The sequence below is a fragment of the Oncorhynchus masou genome, chromosome 18 (genome assembly GCF_036934945.1).
Source record: "Oncorhynchus masou masou isolate Uvic2021 chromosome 18, UVic_Omas_1.1, whole genome shotgun sequence".
NCBI classification, from domain to species: domain Eukaryota; kingdom Metazoa; phylum Chordata; class Actinopteri; order Salmoniformes; family Salmonidae; genus Oncorhynchus; species Oncorhynchus masou.
The window spans coordinates 20,181,950-20,203,140 of NC_088229.1; the positions used below are offsets into that span (position 1 = coordinate 20,181,950).

General features: G+C 41.7%; 2 protein-coding genes across 3 annotated transcripts in view; one reads left to right on the forward strand and one right to left on the reverse strand.

Annotated features, from left to right (window-relative positions):
* The window catches only part of LOC135504153 (rap guanine nucleotide exchange factor 3-like), a 35,100-nt gene extending 27,475 nt beyond the window's left edge, over positions 1-7,625 (forward strand). For both annotated transcript variants that reach the window (XM_064922477.1, XM_064922476.1), the window contains 9 exons: positions 932-1,057; positions 2,110-2,291; positions 4,211-4,301; positions 4,425-4,475; positions 6,108-6,195; positions 6,312-6,376; positions 6,519-6,573; positions 6,673-6,744; positions 6,869-7,625. In XM_064922477.1, the coding sequence (XP_064778549.1) occupies positions 932-1,057; positions 2,110-2,291; positions 4,211-4,301; positions 4,425-4,475; positions 6,108-6,195; positions 6,312-6,376; positions 6,519-6,573; positions 6,673-6,744; positions 6,869-6,987 (849 nt within the window). In that variant the 3' untranslated portion in view covers positions 6,988-7,625. The remainder of the gene's footprint in view (positions 1-931; positions 1,058-2,109; positions 2,292-4,210; positions 4,302-4,424; positions 4,476-6,107; positions 6,196-6,311; positions 6,377-6,518; positions 6,574-6,672; positions 6,745-6,868) is intronic.
* A 2-nt stretch (positions 7,626-7,627) lies between these two features.
* LOC135504151 (integrin alpha-5-like) overlaps positions 7,628-21,191 on the reverse strand; it is a 90,095-nt gene continuing 76,531 nt past the window's right edge. Inside the window, exons 28-30 of the mRNA XM_064922475.1 lie at positions 16,050-16,151; positions 13,775-13,897; positions 7,628-10,860 (exon numbers count right to left, since the gene is read on the reverse strand). Coding sequence (XP_064778547.1) covers positions 10,777-10,860; positions 13,775-13,897; positions 16,050-16,151 — 309 coding nt within the window. The 3' untranslated portion in view covers positions 7,628-10,776. The remainder of the gene's footprint in view (positions 10,861-13,774; positions 13,898-16,049; positions 16,152-21,191) is intronic.

The following is a 21,191-nucleotide window of genomic DNA, read 5'->3' on the forward strand; positions in this document are numbered from 1 at the left end:
TATAAACCAATGAGGAGATGGGAGAAGCAGGACTTTCAGTGCGATCTGCGTCAGAAATAGGAATGACTTCTATTTTAGTCCCCAACACAGACGCTCGTTGGCGCACGCGAGCAGTGTGGGTGCAATAATTGAAAAACATGGATTTCTACATTTATTTTGCGACGCTCGCCCACGCGACGTGTCCGGTCTGGTCAGCATGTCAGAGTCCATGCTAGCTGGGCAAACAACAAATGTAGAATTTCTGATGCTAGCATTGGATGTGCTTGTGGAAGCAGAACAACTTGTGTCGTCGATAGGTGCAGGTGTAGTACTGCTGGTAGTAGCAGTATTACCAGTAGAGCTTACGTTTTTTAACCATTTTTCAATTTTAGAGCAAATGGAATGAGCAGCAGCTACGTTTGACTACATACGGGGACCGTTAGTGGAATTCCTGTGAGAGAGTAATGGCTAATGTGATGTTAATTATTTGACTAGGCTACCTGTATTTGAAATTGTGTTGTTATTTCGCTGAACACTAGATGGTTTCATTTTATTTTTGTCAGTGAAACGAGGCTACTCAAGACGAGAAAAAAACTCACCAAAATGTATAGCCCTGTTGGATAATATAAATGAACTGTTTGAAAATGTGAAGAAATTGTTGTTGTTTTTTTTGGCGTACCCCCGACAGCATTGCGCTTAACCCTGGAGGTACGCATACCTCAGTTTGGGTATACCTGGTCTAGATAATGCATCTATAGTCGCTCATGTGTGCATAGGTTAACATACTGTAGCTACAAGTTATCTATAACTACACTACATGGTGAATCAAACAACAACACACCCAGACAGTCATCATAGCATACTGTAGATGTTTGTGTGAATGCCCCCCTAAGGTCCAGTATCATGATGTCATGTCATTATTTTGGATGGTTGTTCTCTGGCACCTTCACAGACACCCCTGGAGGAGCAGCAGGGTCCTGATCAGAGCACCATGGACACTTGGGAGCAGATGTGTCCCAAGGACATCGCCAGCCAGCTCACCAACTACGACTGGGAACTGTTCACCGCCATGCACGAGGTAAGGAAGGAAACAAGGTGAGGCCATGCCAGAGCTGTGCCAATATTGTGAAGTGGGAGTTATGGATTTGGGACCAGCAGGACAAAAGTTAAAAATGGAGAAACTGAGTATCCCTGGATAAGGGCATGTAAGGTCTTTAAGGGCATGACATCTATCTCACGTGTGTATGCACTCTGGTAGGTAGCTAGTGCAACGAGGCAAGGTTACCCAGATGTGAGCTGTCTTCGTGCTAACATCTATCCTTTGTCCTGATCTTGTATTGATCTTGTCCATTTACACTTGTAAGATCGATTCAGTCAGTTCCCAATGTGTCTTTTAATTGTCTGAAAAAGTGACAATCAGAATGTGGACATTTTACAGGACGCATGTTACCACCAGGTATAAACGGGGCTAAAGGATTTGCTGTCTGTCTGTCTGTCACTCAGGCATGTCTATAAGTTATCCTTTCTCTGACATCTTCAATCTGATAACTGCTACTGCAGCATCATATCAGCCATCAGAACATCTCCTCAACTGATGTATCAGCCACATGTTTCATCTGAAATACGCCTCTTTATGTAACATTGATTTAACCAGGTTTTCCCATTGAGGTCAATACGCTTCCCACTGGGCACACACTGGTTGAATTGATGTTGTTTGCACATAATTTCAATAAAATTACATTGACCCAACATGGAATACATGCTTAATTTTCGTCTGTGCCCAGTGGGCTGTTTGCCAAGGAAATCAAGTTCAAGTCCGGTTTAAATGTTATGCAAAATTGAAGGTTTCGGGCTCGATTCAATCTGTATTTCTGAAGTTCAGCGCTATAGCACTATTTAAATGTGAAGGTAATTTCCGATTGGGCCAACCTATACAGCGTTTAAAGTGAATGCAGTCTTGAGTTTACATTTCTATCGCGCTGTAGTGCAGCGATTCAGCGCTACGTATTGAATCAAGCCCTTGTCCATTAGATGTTTACTTCATATACAGTATTCAGGTCCATATAAGTAGCTTTCGATTTGTCCGCTACAGTACATGTGGATGGTAAATAAATGTCTCTCTCCCATCAGGTGGAATTAGTCTACTATATATTTGGGCGACATAAATTCCCAGGTGCCACCACAGCTAACCTGGAGCGTTTCGTGCATCGCTTCAACGAGGTGCAGTACTGGGTGGTGACAGAGGTGTGTCTGTGTACTGACCTGGTCAAGAGAGCCATGCTGCTCAAGAAGTTCATCAAGATAGCCGTCATGTGAGTGGCAAATTAAAACACAGCTTACCTTGTAAATTGTAGATTCATTATTAGGTTATCCTGGGACTAAACACCTCCATCTGCAACTGGATCCTGGACTTCCTGACAGGCCGCCCCAGGTGTTGAGGGTTGGTAGCAACACATCTGCCATGCTGATCCTCAACACTGGAGCTCCTCAGGGGTGCGTACTCAGTCCCCTCGTGTACACCCTGTTCACCCACGACTGCATGGCCAGGCACGACTCCAACACCATCATTAAGTTTGCTGATGACACAACAGTGGTAGACCTGATCTACGACAACGACGAGACAGCCTATAGGGAGGAGGTCAGAGACCTGGCCATGTGGTGCCAGAATAACAACCTCTCCAAGACTAAGAAGATGATTGTGGACTACAGGAAAAGGAGCACCGAGCACATCCCCATTCTCATCGACGGGGCTGTAGTGGAGCAGGTTGAGAGCTTCAAGTTCCTTGGTGTCCACATCAACAACAAACTAGATTGGTCCAAACACACCAAGACAGTCGTGAAGAAGGCACAACAAAGCCTTTTCCCCCTCAGGAAACTAAAAAGATTTGGCATGGTTCCTGAGATCCTCAAAAGGTTCTACAGCTGCAACATCGAGAGAATCCTGACCGGTTGCATCACTGCCTGGTACGGCAATTGCTCGCCCTCCAACCGCAAGGCACTTCAGAGGGTAGTGCATACGGCCCAGTACATCACTGGGGCAAAGCTGCCTGCCATCCAGGACCTCTACACCAGGCGATGTCAGAGGAAGGCCCTAAAAATAGCCACCCCAGTCATAGACTCTTCTCTCTACTACCGCATGGCAAGCGGTACCGGAGTACCAAGTCTAGGACAAAAAGGCTTCTCAACAGTTTTTATCCCCAAGCCATAAGACTCCTGAACAGGTAACCAAATGGTTATCTGGACTATTTGCTTTGTGTGCCCCCCCAACCCCTCTTTTACGCTGCTGCAACTCTCTGTTTATCTTATATGCATAGTCACTTTAACTATACATTCATGTACATACTACCTAAATTGGCCCGATCAGCCAGTGCTAACCGGGTTATCTGCATTGTGTCCCACCACCCGCCAACCCCTTTTTTTACACTTCTGCTACTCTCTGTTCTCTGTGCACAATCACTTTAACAATACCTACATGTACATACTACCTCAATAAGCCTGACTAACAGGTGTCTGTTTATAGCCTTGCTACTCTTTTTTCAAATGTCTTTTAACTGTTGTTTTATTTCTTTACTTGCCTACACACACACACACACACACACACACACACAACCTTTTTTTTTTCGCACCATTGGTTAGAGCATGTAAGTAAGCATTTCATTGTAAGGTGTTGTATTTGGCGCAGGTGACAAATAAACTTTAATTTGAAAGACAAAATATTTAAGTGCCTTTGAAAAGGGTGTGTTAGTAGGTGCAACACTGCTGGGTTCTCACACTTAACAGTTTCCTATGTGTATCAAGAGTGGTCCACCACCCAAAGGACACCCAGCCAACTTGACACAACTGTGGGAAGCATTGTGGTTAACATGGGCCAGCATCCCTGTAGGGGGTACACAACTTAATACTAGGAAGTGTACCTAATGTTTGGTATACTCAGTATAATTTTGTACAATAACAGACTATATTAAAAAAATGTAACATACCAGCAGAAATCATGTTTTCATATCCAGCTAAACTGATTTATAAAATATTGTTAAAGGATGTCACTCTGTCTGTGGTCACTGATGCACCAAGCCTTCGTTTACACAGGCAGCCTTATTCTGATCTTTTGCTATTATTTGGTCTTTTGACCAATCAGATCAGATATTTTGCCAGTAAGTGATAAAATAAACACTTAGATAATGCACATGTTTAGTCTGCCCACAGCTGTTACTGACTGTGTTTCCTTTTTCAGATTGAAGGAGCAGAAGAACCTAAACTCGTTCTTTGCGGTGATGTTTGGTCTGAGTAATAGTGCTGTACAGAGACTTTACAAGACCTGGGAGGTGAGGTCTGCTAGGGACAATGACCTACATTTTGATTATCGCTTTTAACAATTGGTTTGATTATAACAGATGTGAAATGGATATCAGAGGAGACGTTGTAACAGTTGTTGTTGTTGTTGACAGAGAGTGCCGAGTAAGACGAAAAGGGTCTATTGTGCATACGAGAGGTTAATGGTGAGTGAGTTAATGTGTGCGCACTTGCAAGCTAGCTATATAGCAGTGTTTCATTGTATGTCATTGATAATGACCGGTGACATCACAGGCCACTTGACAATCCCTCCACTTCATTTCCATTGTGTGTATGAATCATGTTTTCCTCCTATTGTAATATGTAAACATGTTTTCAATAGATATATTTCCTATATAATTAGCAGGTTGGCATTTATTGGGATGACTCATGTACTGGAGGCAGCTCTGCAGAGTTGTCACTATCTGGCTCAGCCACAAAGTCCAAAAATCTGATTTTAAACCTAAGCCTAACAAACACTGCTAACCTTATGCCTAACCCTAACCTTAAAAAAAGCAAAGAGCACATTTTGTGCTCTTGTAGGAAGCAATCACTCCCCCATTGCTGACTACAAATCTATAACTGGGCTATTAACTCACTAACAAGGATATGAACAAAATGTACAACGTCACTACATGTATCTCTCGCTTTGATCTCAAAACAAGTGCATCTATTTACGACCGCTAATGCTGTAAAAACAGTCCAGTTCAAAGTGAATGACACAGATCCATATACGGCAATGGTCTATTTGTATATAGGCCTACAGGCAGCTCTGATTGGTTATGACGCACCGGTCTGTGTAGAGTACGGGCCTGAGTCGTACCTGTTAATGCAATAGAATCCTACTCCGATGTGTTCTGCCTACAACAAAATCGCTTGCATAGTTAGTTTTGCATACTAATTCTTGCATAGTTCATTTTGTTTTGGTATGTTACATTGAAAGTGGCTAATATTGCATTGATTTGATCACAATTCCCAGTGAAGGGAAACGTTGATAGTGTTAACTAACGGGGAAAACTCTAGAAAGTTGAGTAAAGTTAAATCTCGTGCTTCTCTGCACGGGCTGATATTTCTTCTGCGCAGCAGTCCCGGGGGAGTGGTGCGCAGCTTAGAGGGAACGTTGATGCTGGCCCATGTTAACTCCAATGCTTCCCAAAGTTGTCTGGATGCCCTTTGGATGCTGGACCATTCTTGATATACACAGGAAACTGTTGAGTGTGAAAAACCCAGCAGCGTTGCAGTTCCTGACACAAACCAGTGTGCCTGGCACCTACTACCATACCCCGTTCAAAAGCGCTTAAATATTTTGTTTTGCCATATACAATCCATGTATCAAATGTCTCAAGGCAAAAAATCCTTCTTTAACCTGTCTCATCTCGTTCATCTACACTAATTGAAGTGGATTTAACAAGTGACATCAATAAGGGATCATAGCTTTCACCTGATCAGTCGGTCATGGTGTTCTTAATATTTTGTATACTCTGTGTATAGCCAATTTTGACTTTTCAGCTGGCCCATCTTGTGGAAATCGCTCAGGTCTGCCTCCAGGACAAGATTTATCCCAATAAATGTCAACTTGCATAGAAGTAGGGGCGGCAGGTAGCCTAGCGGTTAGCGAGGCAAGCCAGCAACCAGTGTGGCAGCCCCCCCGCACCTCTCCCATCAAAAGATGCATGTGTGTCTTACGAAGGGGTTGGGTTTAAAGCAAATTTTGGATGGACCTTGTGTGCAATTGACCAATAAAATTATATTAATCTACAACTAATGGCAAATTGTTTTTATTTCTGTTAATGTGTCAGGATCCGTCACGTAATCACAGAGCGTACAGACTGGCTGTGGCAAAGCTCAGTCCTCCCTACATCCCCTTCATGCCCCTGCTACTCAAAGGTAATAATGCTTCCTTAGCCTCGTGACAGACGTAACATTCAATACCTGAGTTAATTCAACATGACCCTGTACTGAACCACTATGTCATTCCGTTCACTAACTGTACCTACCTCTAGACATGACATTCATCCATGAGGGAAACAAGAACTACACGGACAAACTGGTCAATTTTGAGAAAATGGTGAGTTGTCTAGCCTAACTATTATACTTTCACATCCTGTAGATGTGCTGGAGATTAGCATCCCTCAGCCCTTACCTAAGTTGTCTTCTCTTTGTGTCTGGAAACTATTGGTTATATAAGCTACCTTGTTTCACCGTTGCAGCGCTTGATTGCTAAGACAGTGAAGATAGTTAGAGGGTGCAGAAGCACGCCTTACGGTAAGAAAACAAAATACAACAAAGTTATAGAAAAAGGACGGGATAAGAAGGACAATGTTGTGCCAGGGTGTTCACTCTCTATGGTTCTTTGTCGTACAGTGCCCTCATCACCTCAGAAGGGACTTGCAGACAGAATGTTTCTGGAGGCCCCTTCCATTCGGCTGTCCACATGTAAGCTATGCCTTATCTACAAAAATCAACACTCATTTTCCATTCTGAGACCTTCAAATGATATTAAGTAAATGTAGCGCTTCCATTTTTTTTTTAAACACATATCTTCCTGTCTCGTGTCCAGATTCCGAGCAATCCCCCCCTCTCAGGAATCCTAGCAACATCCGCCACTATGTTCGGAACTTTGAAGTGATCGACAACCAGCACAAACTGACACAACTGTCCAGAGCAATGGAGCGCTGAACCAAACCAGTGTATAAAGACTGTTTTATTACAGCCTGTGAATCAGAGGTTGGCAGGGGAATACACACCTCCACGGTCATACTAATCCACATGCAAGATCTTCTATAGACTCATGTACATGTCTGGTGTCAGGAATGGAGGACTGTGGGGATGTTTCTGGGATGGTCAATATCACACAGAGAGCATTGAAGAGAAGCAGCTCGTTGGACTACTCATCAATAGGACCTGAGGAGGGATCTGACTGGCAGTATTTAGTGACCTCTAACGTCTTACCAGATAAGTTGTTTGTCCTCACCGACCACTGTTACTGATATGACAGTGCGGCGCTGCAACCTGAGGAAGAAGTATATACATTTGGCATTATCTGTTATTTATACGATAATTTGTATAGTATACTATTTGTAAGATAAGCGTATGGTTTTACAAGTGAGTGCCCTAAAAGCACATGCAATAGTTCTATGCTATAGCTCCTAGTTATGGTGTTTGTTTTGGTATTTTTCTCCACTTTGTAATACAACTATAATTGAACAATAAATTGTTGAGCAATCAGTTGTTGCCAAACCGCATAAACAAATGTGTAAAACATTTCATGCCATGGGCAAGTTTATTTTTTAAAATAAATTATTTTCAGAACTGTGTATTCAATCAAAGCATGTCATTTTTTTAATTGAAATGCAAACCATATAATAAGACACAAATGATCACTAAAAGACTAAATCATCTTCCCAGAAAGTCTCCCCAATATGGGGAGAGTAAATTTCACAAATGTTTTTTTTCCCAATTGGATCTAAAAAATATTCTCGTCAGAAATATTTACAACTTTGTAAAAAGGAGATTTTTAAAAGGGGGCCTAGAAAGCATTGAGAAAACAAGGATAAACCCAGTGTAGTCTTCTACTGTAACCACAGAGGATTCTGTTTAAAACATCCTCTTTCAATATAAATAATACTTGGTTGACATTTTCAGTCTGGACACTACGATCAGACATATACTTTTCAAAACAATATCATACAAATACTGTTAAAAATAATATGATACATGTTAAATGAATCCACTGAGTGGCGTCAGCAGTCTTTGCACCATGAGTGTTGATAAAGCTCGTGGATTAAATCACCAATGAGCTTGGGGGCATTCAAAACAAATAGTGAAAACAGATGTGGAACATTATGGCTGCGTTTGGATAGGTGATACCATTGAACTGAACATACATTATCACACATGCCCACTCGAGTTCAACTCAGGACGTTTGATGGATGTATTTTTTACCACTGATATCTGAAATAGTGATACTAAACATTGGCTAGTTATAGCAGTGGAGCAAAATGTAAAAGTGGTGAATACGTGCAGTGGAAAAATCTAGGGGGGGGGGGGGACCAATTGTTTTTGACAATACCCCCATCCGACTATAGGGAGCAGACTTGGTATGGTTTTTAACACAGACTCATCATTAGATGTTAGATACACCTGGTTTAACACAACCCCTCCGGAACAAAATGAAAGAAAATTCAAAAACTACTGCAAAAACTAAAACCAATATCAACCAGAGTGAATAATAATATTGCACGTACAAACCATCCCCCCCCCCCCAATGCCCAGTTGCTTTCCCTTTACAAGAGGCAAACTGATATTACTGTGTATGCATGTGTATTTTCATTGCAGTCTCTCTATTGCATTAAGGGCCTGATTCAGACCTGAGATAAGTTGACTTAACATGGACTTAAGTCTTTTTTTTTCTTTTACTTATCTCAAGTCTGAATTGGGCCCTCCATGAATAGCTACTCTGGTCCTAGCTGTCCTAAACTCTAATCAGGCAGTCTCAACCCATCCTGAGTACAGATTGAAGTGATACGATGATCAGCATTACTGCTGGACAAGTCTACCTTTCCCTCGTGATGCAAGAGAGAAAGGAGAGGACTTAGCATTGGGATTGATCTCTGATTCACACAGAAAAACAGACAGGAACATCAACACATGAAGACACGGGCAGTCTGACACACACACAAAACGTATTTACATGACAAATAAAAGAGCCCCACATATTCAGTCCATGGATGAAGCTGGAGCATCGTGGTGTGAGAGCTTCTGGTACTCAGTCAGTTTTTGTTATCATAAGGACATCAAAATAAAATTAAAACAAACCAGAGCAAAGATGCTCCTAGCACACTACAAGATCAAGGTGAAATGTGTAGGGACTGGATATTTGGCCGTTTCCCTGACACTCACCGGAGTGAGCCCTTACCTGCAAGCAACCCACCCAGATTGTATGTACTACAGCTTCCTTGATCTCTGTTGGCAACATAGTAATGTACTGACTTCAAGACATCATTACACACCAAGGCTGTGGATACACCTGGATGATCTTTGCTTCAAATCAATTTCCATACTGCCTCTTGCAGCACAGGCAAAGTCTGGACAAACTTGTTTACAAGTCACCAGACAGAGTACTGGCACCAGAGTGTTTCAAGATTTCAGTGGGATCTATCTCACAGGCCCATGGTGGATGGATCCAGTCAAGTCCCAGTCAACTTTGAGGCAATGCTTTGCTCTGTCACAACAAACACAAACATACAGGATCAACAAAGTGATCAGTAATGGTCAAGTCAAACCCAAAGGAAGATCAGTCCATCAGTATCCTGTCTGTTTTTGGCATCTTGTTAGACATCAGTAGATTTCTTTTGAGTGCAAAACAACTGGACCAAGCACTGTATGTCCACCACTCTGAGGCTGAAGAAGCTATTTTGGCAGTACAGGAATTTGTATGTGCCGAACATTACTGGAGCCAAACTGAACTTACATTAAACAAAAGATTGGCTGTAAAAACATGTTTGGTAGAAATGTGGATGGGTAAACAGCTCAGGTGTAGATAATGGAGACACGAGACAGACATCCTCTGTCTGTGCTCCTCTGGTGAACATGCTCCTCTGGTGAACATGCTCCTCTGGTGAACATGCTCCTCTGGTGAACATGCTCTTCTGGTGAACATGCTCTTCTGGTGAACATGCTCCTCTGGTGAACATGCTCTTCTGGTGAACATGCTCCTCTGGTGAACATGCTCCTCTGGTGAACATGCTCTTCTGGTGAACATGCTCCTCTGGTGAACATGCTCCTCTGGTGAACATGCTCCTCTGGTGCCCTGAACAGGAAGCATGTTTCTAACTTTGGTTGGTAAAGTATCAGATCAGATTTCTTTAATGGCTACAAAAAGGAAGGGAGATGCATTCAGTCCCCCTCAATACCATCATATACCTTTTAAAAGCAGTGATCACACTTTTTTAGCACCAAAATGAAGGCAGTTGAAAAAGAGTAAAACAATTATCTTTCACAAGGATCCACAAGGGAATACAAAGCTGTTTAAAAAGATGTGCAGGGTGAAACCAAGCATCTTCCTTGATCGAATCAAGGCCTTCCATAGGCTACTCCTCTTCTTCTGTAGTCACTAGTCTTGGACTTCAACTCAAATAGGATCAGTAAGTCTAAAGCCAGTTTGTCTGACTGTGACACTGAAGTTCAGCTTGGTGATCAATCCCAACCCAACGACAACAAACATAAACATATATTAAATTAAAAACATTCATTTGGTTTGGAGTTCTTTGGGTATTTCTTCCTCTAGTGCAGTACAGTGGAGTTCCAGTGGTCTTTCCTCCTCCTCCTCCTCCCTCTTCAACTGCAGTCTAATCCTCTCTGGGTGTTTAAATTAACCACATTTCTCCATTGCAATCATGTGGGTTTCTAGGTTTCTTTGGTTCTGTGACAACAAAATAGTTTGTTTTAATCCTTTCTATGTGGTGTTTAGGCCTCAGACGCAGCCTGGGGCTTGAGTTGGGCCTTCTCCATAGCCGTGCCGTAGGGTAGCGACCTTTTGAAGAAGCCAAGCTGGGAGGAAGAAAGACGACGTTATCAAAGTTAGAACTAAATATATCATATTTCAACACCTCAAATCTTCATATGTCTCTCCAGCCAGACGTACAGTTGAAGTCGCAAGTTTACATACACTTAGGTGGAAGTAATTAAAACTCATTTTTCAACCACTCCACAAATTTCTTGTTAATAAACTATAGTTTGGGCAAGTTGGTAAGGACATCTACTTTGTGCATGACACATGTCATTTTTCCAACAATTGTTAACAGACAGATTATTTATAATTCACTGTATCACTTCAAACTCAGTGCCTCTTTACTTCACGGCGAAATCAAAAGAAATCAGCTAAGACCTCAGAAAAAAACATTGGAGACCTCCACAAGTCTGATTCATCTTTGGAAGCAATTTCCAAATGCCTGAAGGTACCACATTCATCTGTACAAACAATAGTACGCAAGTATAAACACCATGGGACCACGCAGCCATGATACCGCTCAGGAAGGAGACTCATTCTGTCTCCTAGAGATGAATGTACTTTGGTGCGAAAAGTGAAAATCAATCCCAGAACAACAGCAAAGGACCTTGTGAGGATGCTGGAGGAAAGAGGTACAAAAGTATCTATATCCACAGTAAAATAAGGCCTATATCGACATAACCTGAAAGGCCGCTCAGCAAGGAAGAAGCCAATGCTCCAAAACCGCCATAAAAAAGCCAGACTACAGTTTGCTACTGCACATGGGGACAAAGATCATACTTTTTGGAGAAATGTCCTCTAGTCTGATGAAACAAAAATAGAACTGTTTGGCCATAATGACCATCGTTATGTTTGGCGGAACAAGGGGGAGGCTTGCAACTGTGAAGCATCCCAACCGTGAAGCACGGGATTGGCAGCATCATGTTGTGGGGGTGCTGTGCTGCAGGAGGGAAAAATATATGGCATCATGAGGATGGACAATTATTTGGATATATTGAAGCAACATCTCAAGACATCAATCAGGAAGTTAACTATTTTGGGATAGTTGGGCAGCATTTTCACTTTTGGATGAATAGCGTTCCCAGAGTGAACTGCCTCCTACTCTATCCCAGAGCTAATATAAGCATATTATTATTAGATAGAAAACACTCTGAAGTCTCTAAAACTGTTTGAATTATGTCTTTGCATATAACAGAACTCATATGGCAGGTGAAAATCTGAGAAAAATCCAACCAGGAAGTGGGACATCTGATGTTTGTAGTTTTTCAAAGCTTGGCCTACCACTAGATGTCAACCGTCTATAGAAACTTGAATGGGGATTCTACTATAAAGGAGGGGCTCATGAGACCTCTTTGAGTCAGTGGTCTGGCAGAGTGCCTTGGTCTCATGACGCGTGCTCCCGACAGAGTTACCTCTCGTTCCAGTGCTTTTCTTCAGACAAAGGAATTCTCCGGTTGGAACATTATTGATGTTTTATGTTGAAAACATCCTAAAGATTGATTCAATACATCGTGTGACATGTTTCTAAAGGACTGTAATGGAACTTTTCGAGTTTTTGTCTGGACGAAGTGCCTGCGCCTCATGAAGATGGATTACTGGGCTGAACACACTAACAGCAAGTGGCTATTTGGACAGAAATGATGGACTTTATGGAACTTTATGGAACAAATCAGTCATTTATTGCCGAACTGGGATTCCTGGGAGTGCCTTCTGATGAAGATCATCAAAGGTAAGTGAATATTTATGATGTAATTTCTAACTTCTGTTGACTCCAAAATGGCAGATATTCCTCTGGCTGTTTTGGGTTATGAGCACCGTTCTCAGATTATGCTTTTTCCTTAAAGTAAAAAAAAAATCTGACACAGCGGTTGCATTAAGGAGCAGAATCTTTAATTCTGTGAATAACAGTTGTATCTTTTATCAATGTTTATTATGAGTATTTCTGCAAAATCACCGGATTTTTTCGAATCAAAACATTACTGCACGTAATGTGCCAATGTAAACTGAGATTTTTGGATATAAATATGCACATTATCGAACAAAACATACATGTATTGTGTAACATGATGTCCTATGAGTGTCATCTGATGAAGATCATAAAAGGTTAGTGATTAATTTAATCTATATTTCAGCTTTTTGTGACTCCTCTCTTTGGCTGGAAAAATGGCTGTGTTTTTTTTGACTTGGCTTTGACCTAACAGAATCATATGTTGTGCTTTCGCTGTAAAGAATATTTGAAATCGGACACGATGGGTAGATTAACAAGATGTTTATCTTTCATTTGCTGTATTGGACTTGTTAATGTGTGAAAGTTACATATTTCTAAAAAATATTTTTGAATTTCACGCGCTGCCTTTTCAGCAGAGAGTTGTGGAGGGGTTCCGCTAGCAGAATGTTGTGGAAGGGTTCTGCTAGTGGAACGCCTGCCCTAGAAAGGTTGAAGCTTGGTCGCAAATGGGTCTTCCAAATGGACAATGACCCATAGCATACTTCCAAAGTTGTGGAAAAATGGCTTAAGGACGACAAAGTAAAGGTATTGGAGTGACCATCACAAAGCCCTGACCTCAATCCTATAGAAAATATGTGGGCAGAACTGAAAAAGCGTGTGCGAGCAAGGAGGCCTACAAACCTGACTCAGTTACACCAGCTCTGTCAGGAGGAATGGGCCAAAATTCACCCAACTTATTGTGGGAAGCTTGTGGAAGGCTACCCAAAACATTTGACCCAAGTTAAACAATTTAAAGGCAATGCTACCAAATAGTTGAGTGTATGTAAACTTCTGACCCACTGGAAATGTGATGAAAGCAATCAAATCTGAAATATATTATTCTCTCTACTATTATTCTGACATTTCACATTCTAAAAATAAAGTTCTAAAGGAAAATATGGGAAGTTAAGAGATGGGAATTTCCCACTCTGCCGGACATTAACATCACCGCTATACCGACCACTCACTTTGTACAGGACGTAGATGAGCAGTGCCAGCAGCAGAAGCCCAGCCAGTATGGCCAGAATGATGATCCACAAGGGCACAGAGTATTGGCTGTCTTGTTTGTTCCACACCAATGGGGTCACCACCTGAAGAGGGGGAACACATTTAGTCATGACCTCCACTTAGTGACTCAATGGGTCTGAATGTATTCAGACCCATTGACTTTTTCCACATTACAGCCTTATTCTAAAATAGACTCAATAAATAAATCATCCTCATCAATCTACACACAATACCCCATAATGACAAAGAAAAACAGGTTATATATTTTTGCTAATTTATTACAAGTCAAACAGAAATACCTTATTTACATAAGTAAATTATCCCTTTGCTATGAGACTCGAAATTGAGCTCAGGTGACTTCTGTTTCCATTAATCATCCTTGAGCTGTTTCTACAACTTGATTGGAGTCCACCTGTGGCAAATCAATTTGATTGTACATGATTTGGAAAGGCACACAGTTGAGCAAAAACTAAGCCATGAGGTGGAAGGAATTGTCCGTAGAGGTCAGAGACAGGATTGTGTCAAGGCAAAGATCTGGGGAAGGGTACAAAAAGATTTCTTCAGTATTGAAAGCCCCAAGAAGACAGTGGCCTCCATCATTCTTAAAAATGGAAGACGTTTGGAACCACCAACTCTTCCTCGAGCTGGCCGCCCGGCCAAACTGAGCAATCGGGGGAGAAGGGCCTTGGTGAGGGAGGTGACCAAGAATGGTCAATGGTCAATGGTCAATGGTCACTTTGACAGAGATCTAAAGTTCCTAGGTGAAGATGGGAGAACCTTCCAGAACTACAACCATCTCTGCAGCACTCCACCAATCAGGCCGTTATGGTAGATTGTCCAGGAGAAAGCCAGTCTTCAATAAAAGGCACATGACAGCCCACTTAGAGTTTGCCAAAAGGCACCTAAAGACTCTCAGACCATGAGAAACAAGATTCTCTGGTCTGATGAAACCAAGATTGAACTCTTTGGCCTGAATGCCAAGTGTCACGTCTGGAGGAAACCTGGCACCATTCCTACAGTGAAGCATGGTGGTTACAGCATCATGTTGCGGGGATGTTTTTCAGCAACATGGACTGGGAGACTAGTCAGGCTCGAGGGAAAGATGAACGGAGCAAAGTACAGAGAGATCCATGATGAAAACCTGCTCCAGAGAGCTCAGGACCTCAGACTGGGGCGAAAGTTCACCTTCAAACAGGACAATGACCCTAAGCACACAGCTAAGACAACGCAGGAGTGGCTTCGGGATAAGTCTCTGAATGTTCTTGAGTAGCCCAGCCAGAGCCCGGACTTGAACCAGATCTAACATCTCTGGAGAGACCTGAAAATAGCTGTGCATCGACGCTCCCCATCCAACCTGACAGAGCTTGAGAGGATCTGCAGAGAAGAATGGGAGAAACTCCTAAAATACAGGTGTGACAAGCTTGTAGCGTCATACCCAGGAAGAATCAAGACTGTATTCACTGCCAAAGGTAATTCAACAAAGTACTGAGTAAAGGGTCTGAGTACTTACAATATGTAAATAAGCATTTTATTGTGAATAAAATAGCAAAAATAAAAATAAATAAAAAATATTAAAGTTTTGCTTTGACATTATAGGGTTTTGTGTAGAGGAAAAAAACAATTTAATACAATTTTAGAATAAAGCTGTAACGTAACAAAACATGGAAAAAGTCAAGGGGTCTGAATACTTTCCGAAGGCACTGTATAATAGCCTCGATTCCAGGCTTCCTGCATTTTCCCAACAGCTGAGTGCTGAACGAAACATGGGCACACTATATACAGGGGTTAAGTTAGGCCGGATCCAACCGAGTCCGAGACCCAACACCTATGATCCAAATGAGATCCAGGCAGAGCTTAGACCCTCTTAACTTTGGTTATGCGAATTTCAAATTATCTAATGATTTTTTTTTTACCAACACAAGTAAGCAACAGCAGAGTTAAACTATTTTACTATTGGATTGTCTATCTATTCAATTGTTCAGATCATCACATTCTGTGCATGAAAATAATATCCCACTCACAAGGTCCCTCCACGACCTGTAGTATGCTGTGGTGTGCTTTTGTCAGTATATATATTATAGGCTACTATATTAAATCCTCCAGGGCACGCCCCCAAACTAGAAGCCCCACCTTCCAAATCCCAATTTAACTACTAACTGTATGGTAATGCAAGACTAACAATACAACATAAAATAGAGAGGTTTGTTGACATGAGTGCACTGCACATACCCATACCTTTTTAGATCCACTCGGTACCTCCTTGGGCAAGATGGTATAGGGCATCTTGACCACACTGAACCTTGCCAGGCACTCCAGCACGTACCCCTTGTATGCCCTCTGAGAATGGAAACAAAACAACAGGATCAGATTGGATATCCATTGTGATTTTTCAAATAATTTTTGTAGGAGTATTTGAAAGGCAAACTGCAACTTGTACGGGTGCTGGCCATGTGTGGACTAGTGATGGGTCTTGTTTGACTCATGTCCAGTAGGAGGCAGTAATGTGCTACAGAGACTGATGAACCTCATCAGACCGGCTGGCTCTTCTCACAAAACTCCTCTGACATTCCAATCCTATGAGAAGGCGTGACCGCCAACTAATGAATTTCCAATGCACTTACACATAAGCCTTGGTGTAAGGTCTTTCTCACAACGGCTTCTGTGGACTGATACCCTCCAGCTCTGCTATAACTAATACACTATAGACCAACACACAAACGATACGCTCACAGAACTATTGAAATTAGAATTTAATTATTCACTCTGTAAGCTACTGTTTTCCATTTATTTTCATCAAATATCTGAGTCTGTTCACATTGGCAGAGTTTAGCTCTGAGCTATCATTAATACAGACATCTAGTCAATACAATCACATGTGTGAGTCTGACTGGTCATTCATATTTTATAGTCTCTAATTTGAGGTTGTAAGTCTTGGTGTTTTCTTTGTATAGCTACTTAAAGGAATATTTCTGCTTATACTCAGCCAAATCTTGACATGAGAAAATACACAGACAGCAATGTGAATAGACAGATAGGCCTACAGACAGAACACAAACTGAGACAGTCCGTTTCATGCAGTCAGTGCCATTGTCATCTGGTAGAAATGTGTCTACATGTGTAATGAGTTTGAGAGGAGACAAAACCAGTAGTTCTGGCGGTTGCTTTCATCTCCGCATCTGAACCTGACTAAGATCCACTCTTTGATGACCTAATTAAAGTGGAACTGACAGTGTTTTAGCTACTTTGCAGATATAAAACAAACAGACAATCATAATATCAGTCACAAATATCAAATTCTCACTTTATGCTACAAAACCAACTTTATAAAGAGCTTTGACGGAAAATGTAATGATGTCAAGTAAAGCATTGGGGCGGCAGGGTAGCCTAGTGGTTAGAGCGTTGGACAAAAGGTTGCAAGTTCAAATCCCCAAGCTGACAAGGTACAAATCTGTCGTTCTGCCCCTGAACAGGCAGTTCACCCACTGTTCCTAGGCCGTCATTGAAAATAAGAATTTGTTCTTAACTGACTTGCCTAGTTAAATAAAGGTAAAATTAAATTTTAAAAAATGTTGGCAGAATAGATGGATGCAGTTCCATGCATGATTAATATAGCTAATTCAAAAATACATTTCTTGGTAGTCCAACAAATATTGCTATCATGTTGTAAATCACAGCTGGCCTGGTACATGCAGGCAAATTCCCATTCAGTTGTCAAAACGTGGGTTGGATTACCCTGGATGATTGACAGGGGGCACTGTATTGAAGCCACCGCCCAGCCATCTTGGAACTCTTGGAATATTTTAGAAACTATAGAAATGCATGTATTAATCTCTACATTAGTTTGACACGTTTTTGTATTAGACACCTTAATGCATACTTTGAAATTATATTGTGAGCTAAACATAAAAAAATAAATATAAAAGCATTTTACTTAAAGTTTTTTTTAGAGTTCTGTTACTGTCCCCACTACAACCAGACAATACTTAAATACATGTAATTTTGTCCTTGAAACATTTCATTGAGAATTTGTTCTTAACTGACTTAGTTAAATAGATAAAAACAAAGTAATTTGTTGTTGAAATACTGTAGAATTCTATTCATCCTTCCCTTAACCTTGTTCTGAACACCTCCAAATCAAAGGTCATGTGGTTTGGTAAGAAGAATGCCCCTCTCCCCACAGGTGTGATTACTACCTCTGAGGGTTTAGAGATTGAGATAGTCAACCCATACAAGTACTTGGGAGTATAGCTAGGCGGTACACTGTCCTTCTCTCAGCACATATCAAAGCTGCAGGCTAAAGTTAAATCTAGACTTGGTTTCCTCTATTGTAATCAATCCTCTTTCACTCCAGCTGCCAAACTAACCCTGATTCAGATGACCATCCTACCCATGCTAGATTACAGAGACATAATTTATAGATCAGCAGGTAAGGGTGCTCTCGAGCAGCAAGATGTTCTTTACCATTCGGCCATCAGATTTGCCACCAATGCTACTTATAGGACACATCACTGCACTCTATACTCCTCTGTAAACTGGTCATCTCTGTATACCTGTCGCAAAACTGGTTGATGCTTATTTAGAAAACCCTCTTAGGCCTCACTACCACCTATCTCAGTTATCTACTGCAGCCCTCATCTTCCACATACAGTGGGGCAAAAAAGTATTTAGTCAGCCACCAATTGCACAAGTTCTCCCACTTAAAAAGATGAGAGAGGCCTGTAATTTTCATCATAGGTACTATGACAGACAAAATGAGAAAAAAATCCAGAAAATCACATTGTAGGATTTTTAATGAATTTATTTGCAAATTATGGTGGAAAGTAAGTATTTGGTCACCTACAAACAAGCAAGATTTCTGGCTCTCACAGACCTGTAACTTCTTCTTTAAGAGGCTCCTCTGTCCTCCACTCATTACCTGTATTAATGGCACCTGTTTGAACTTGTTATCAGTATAAAAGACACCTGTCCACAACCTCAAACAGTCACACTCCAAACTCCACTATGGCCAAGACCAAAGAGCTGTCAAAGGACACCAGAAACAAAATTGTAGACCTGCACCAGGCTGGGAAGACTGACTCTGCAATAGGTAAGCAGCTTGGTTTGAAGAAATCAAATGTGGGAGCAATTATTAGGAAATGGAAGACATATAAGACCACTGATAATCTCCCTTGATCTGGGGCTCCACACAAGATCTCACCCCGTGGGGTCAAAATGATCACAAGAACGGTGAGCAAAAATCCCAGAACCACACGGGAGAACCTAGTGAATGACCTGCAGAGAGCTGGGACAAAAGTAACAAAGCCTACCATCAGTAACACACTACGCCGCCAGGGACTCAAATCCTGCAGTGCCAGACGTGTCCCCCTGCTTAAGCCAGTACATGTCCAGGCCCGTCTGAAGTTTGCTAGAGAGCATTTGGATGATCCAGAAGAAGATTGGGAGAATGTCATATGGTCAGATGAAACCAAAATATAACTTTTTGGTAAAAACTCAACTCGTCGTGTTTGGAGGACAAAGAATGCTGAGTTGCATCCAAAGAACACCATACCTACTGTGAAGCATGGGGGTGGAAACATCATGCTTTGTGGCTGTTTTTCTGCAAAGGGACCAGGACGACTGATCCTTGTAAAGGAAAGAATGAATGGGGCCATGTATCGTGAGATTTTGAGTGAAAACCTCCTTCCATCAGCAAGGGCATTGAAGATGAAACGTGGCTGGGTCTTTCAGCATGACAATGATCCCAAACACACCGCCCGGGCAACGAAGGAGTGGCTTCGTAAGTAGCATTTCAAGGTCCTGGAGTGGCCTAGCCAGTCTCCAGATCTCAACCCCATAGAAAATCTTTGGAGGGAGTTGAAAGTCCATGTTGCTCAGCAACAGCCCCAAAACATCACTGCTCTAGAGGAGATCTGCATGTAGGAATGGTTCAAAATACCAGCAACAGTGTGTGAAAACCTTGTGAAGACTTACAGAAAACGTTTGACCTCTGTCATTGCCAACAAAGGGTATATAACAAAGTATTGAGATAAACTTTTGTTATTGACCAAATACTTATTTTCCACCATAATTTGCAAATAAATTCATTAAAAATCCTACAATGTGATTTTCTGGATTTTTGTTTCTCATTTTGTCTGTCATAGTTGAAGTGTACCTATGATGAAAATTACAGGCCTCTCTCATCTTTTTAAGTTGGAGAACTTGCACAATTGGTGGCTGACTAAATACTTTTTTGCCCCACTGTACAACACCCGTTCTGCCAGTCACATTCTGTTAAAGGTCCCCAAAGCACATACATCCCTGGGTCGCTCCTCTTTTCAGTTTGCTGCAGCTAGCGACTGGAACAAACTGCAACAAACACTCAAACTGGACAGTTTTATCTCAATCTTTTCATTCAAAGACTCAATCATGGACTCTCTTACTGACAGTTGTGGCTGTTTGTGTGATGTATTGTTGTCTACCTTCTTGGCCGTTGTGCTGTTGTCTGTGCCCAATAATGTTTGTACCATGTTTTGTGCTGCTACTATGCTATGTTGTCATGTGTTGATGCCTTGCTATGTTGTTGTCTTAGGTCTCTCTTTATGTAGTGTTGTGTTGTCTCTCTTGTTGTGATGTGTGTTTTGTCCTATATTTATGTTGTATTTATTTTTAATCCCAGGCCCCCTTCCACACAGGAGGCCTTTTGCCTTTGGTAGGCTGTCATTGTAAATAAGAATTTGTTTCTTAACTGACTTGCCTAGTTAAATAAATAAAAGATCCATATGGAGGACTAGGGAGTGCCAATATGGCCGACCAGTGGCTTCAAAGCCTCTCAATGGCCAATACATAGTATCGGCAACCCAGGGTTTATTATACGCCATTGGTGGGGACAGGCATGCTTTGGCAGGCAAGCTGCTGAAGGGCGAGCAGGCTTCTATTCTACAAGCTAAAAAGGTTTGAGGGTTTATCTACTGTTCCCTCATTAGATTTTAACGCATCTCGCTCTGGCTAACAGTTGTTGATCATAGGCAACTGTCTGAGGGAGAGAGAGACTACCTGTTCATGGTTGTTTGATCAATAAGAGTTCCTAAATGTAAGAGGACTCCCGTGGTAATTTGCAGAAATCCATTCAGGTGGCTTTTGGCAAATGCTTCCTGATCTAAAGTAGCACTGTTGCTACTACCTGTAAATACATAATCCAGTACAAAGTGAATGATGGCAGGCCCGTGTGGAAAATGGCTTATTTGCATATAGGCCAACTGTAGCTCTGATTGGCTATGGCGCACCAGTCCTCACGGCTCCAGGACAGCGGAGTCAATCACCACCTTCCGGAGACACCTGAAACCCCACCTCTTCAAGGAATACCTAGGATAGGATAAGTAATCCTTCTCACCCCCCCCC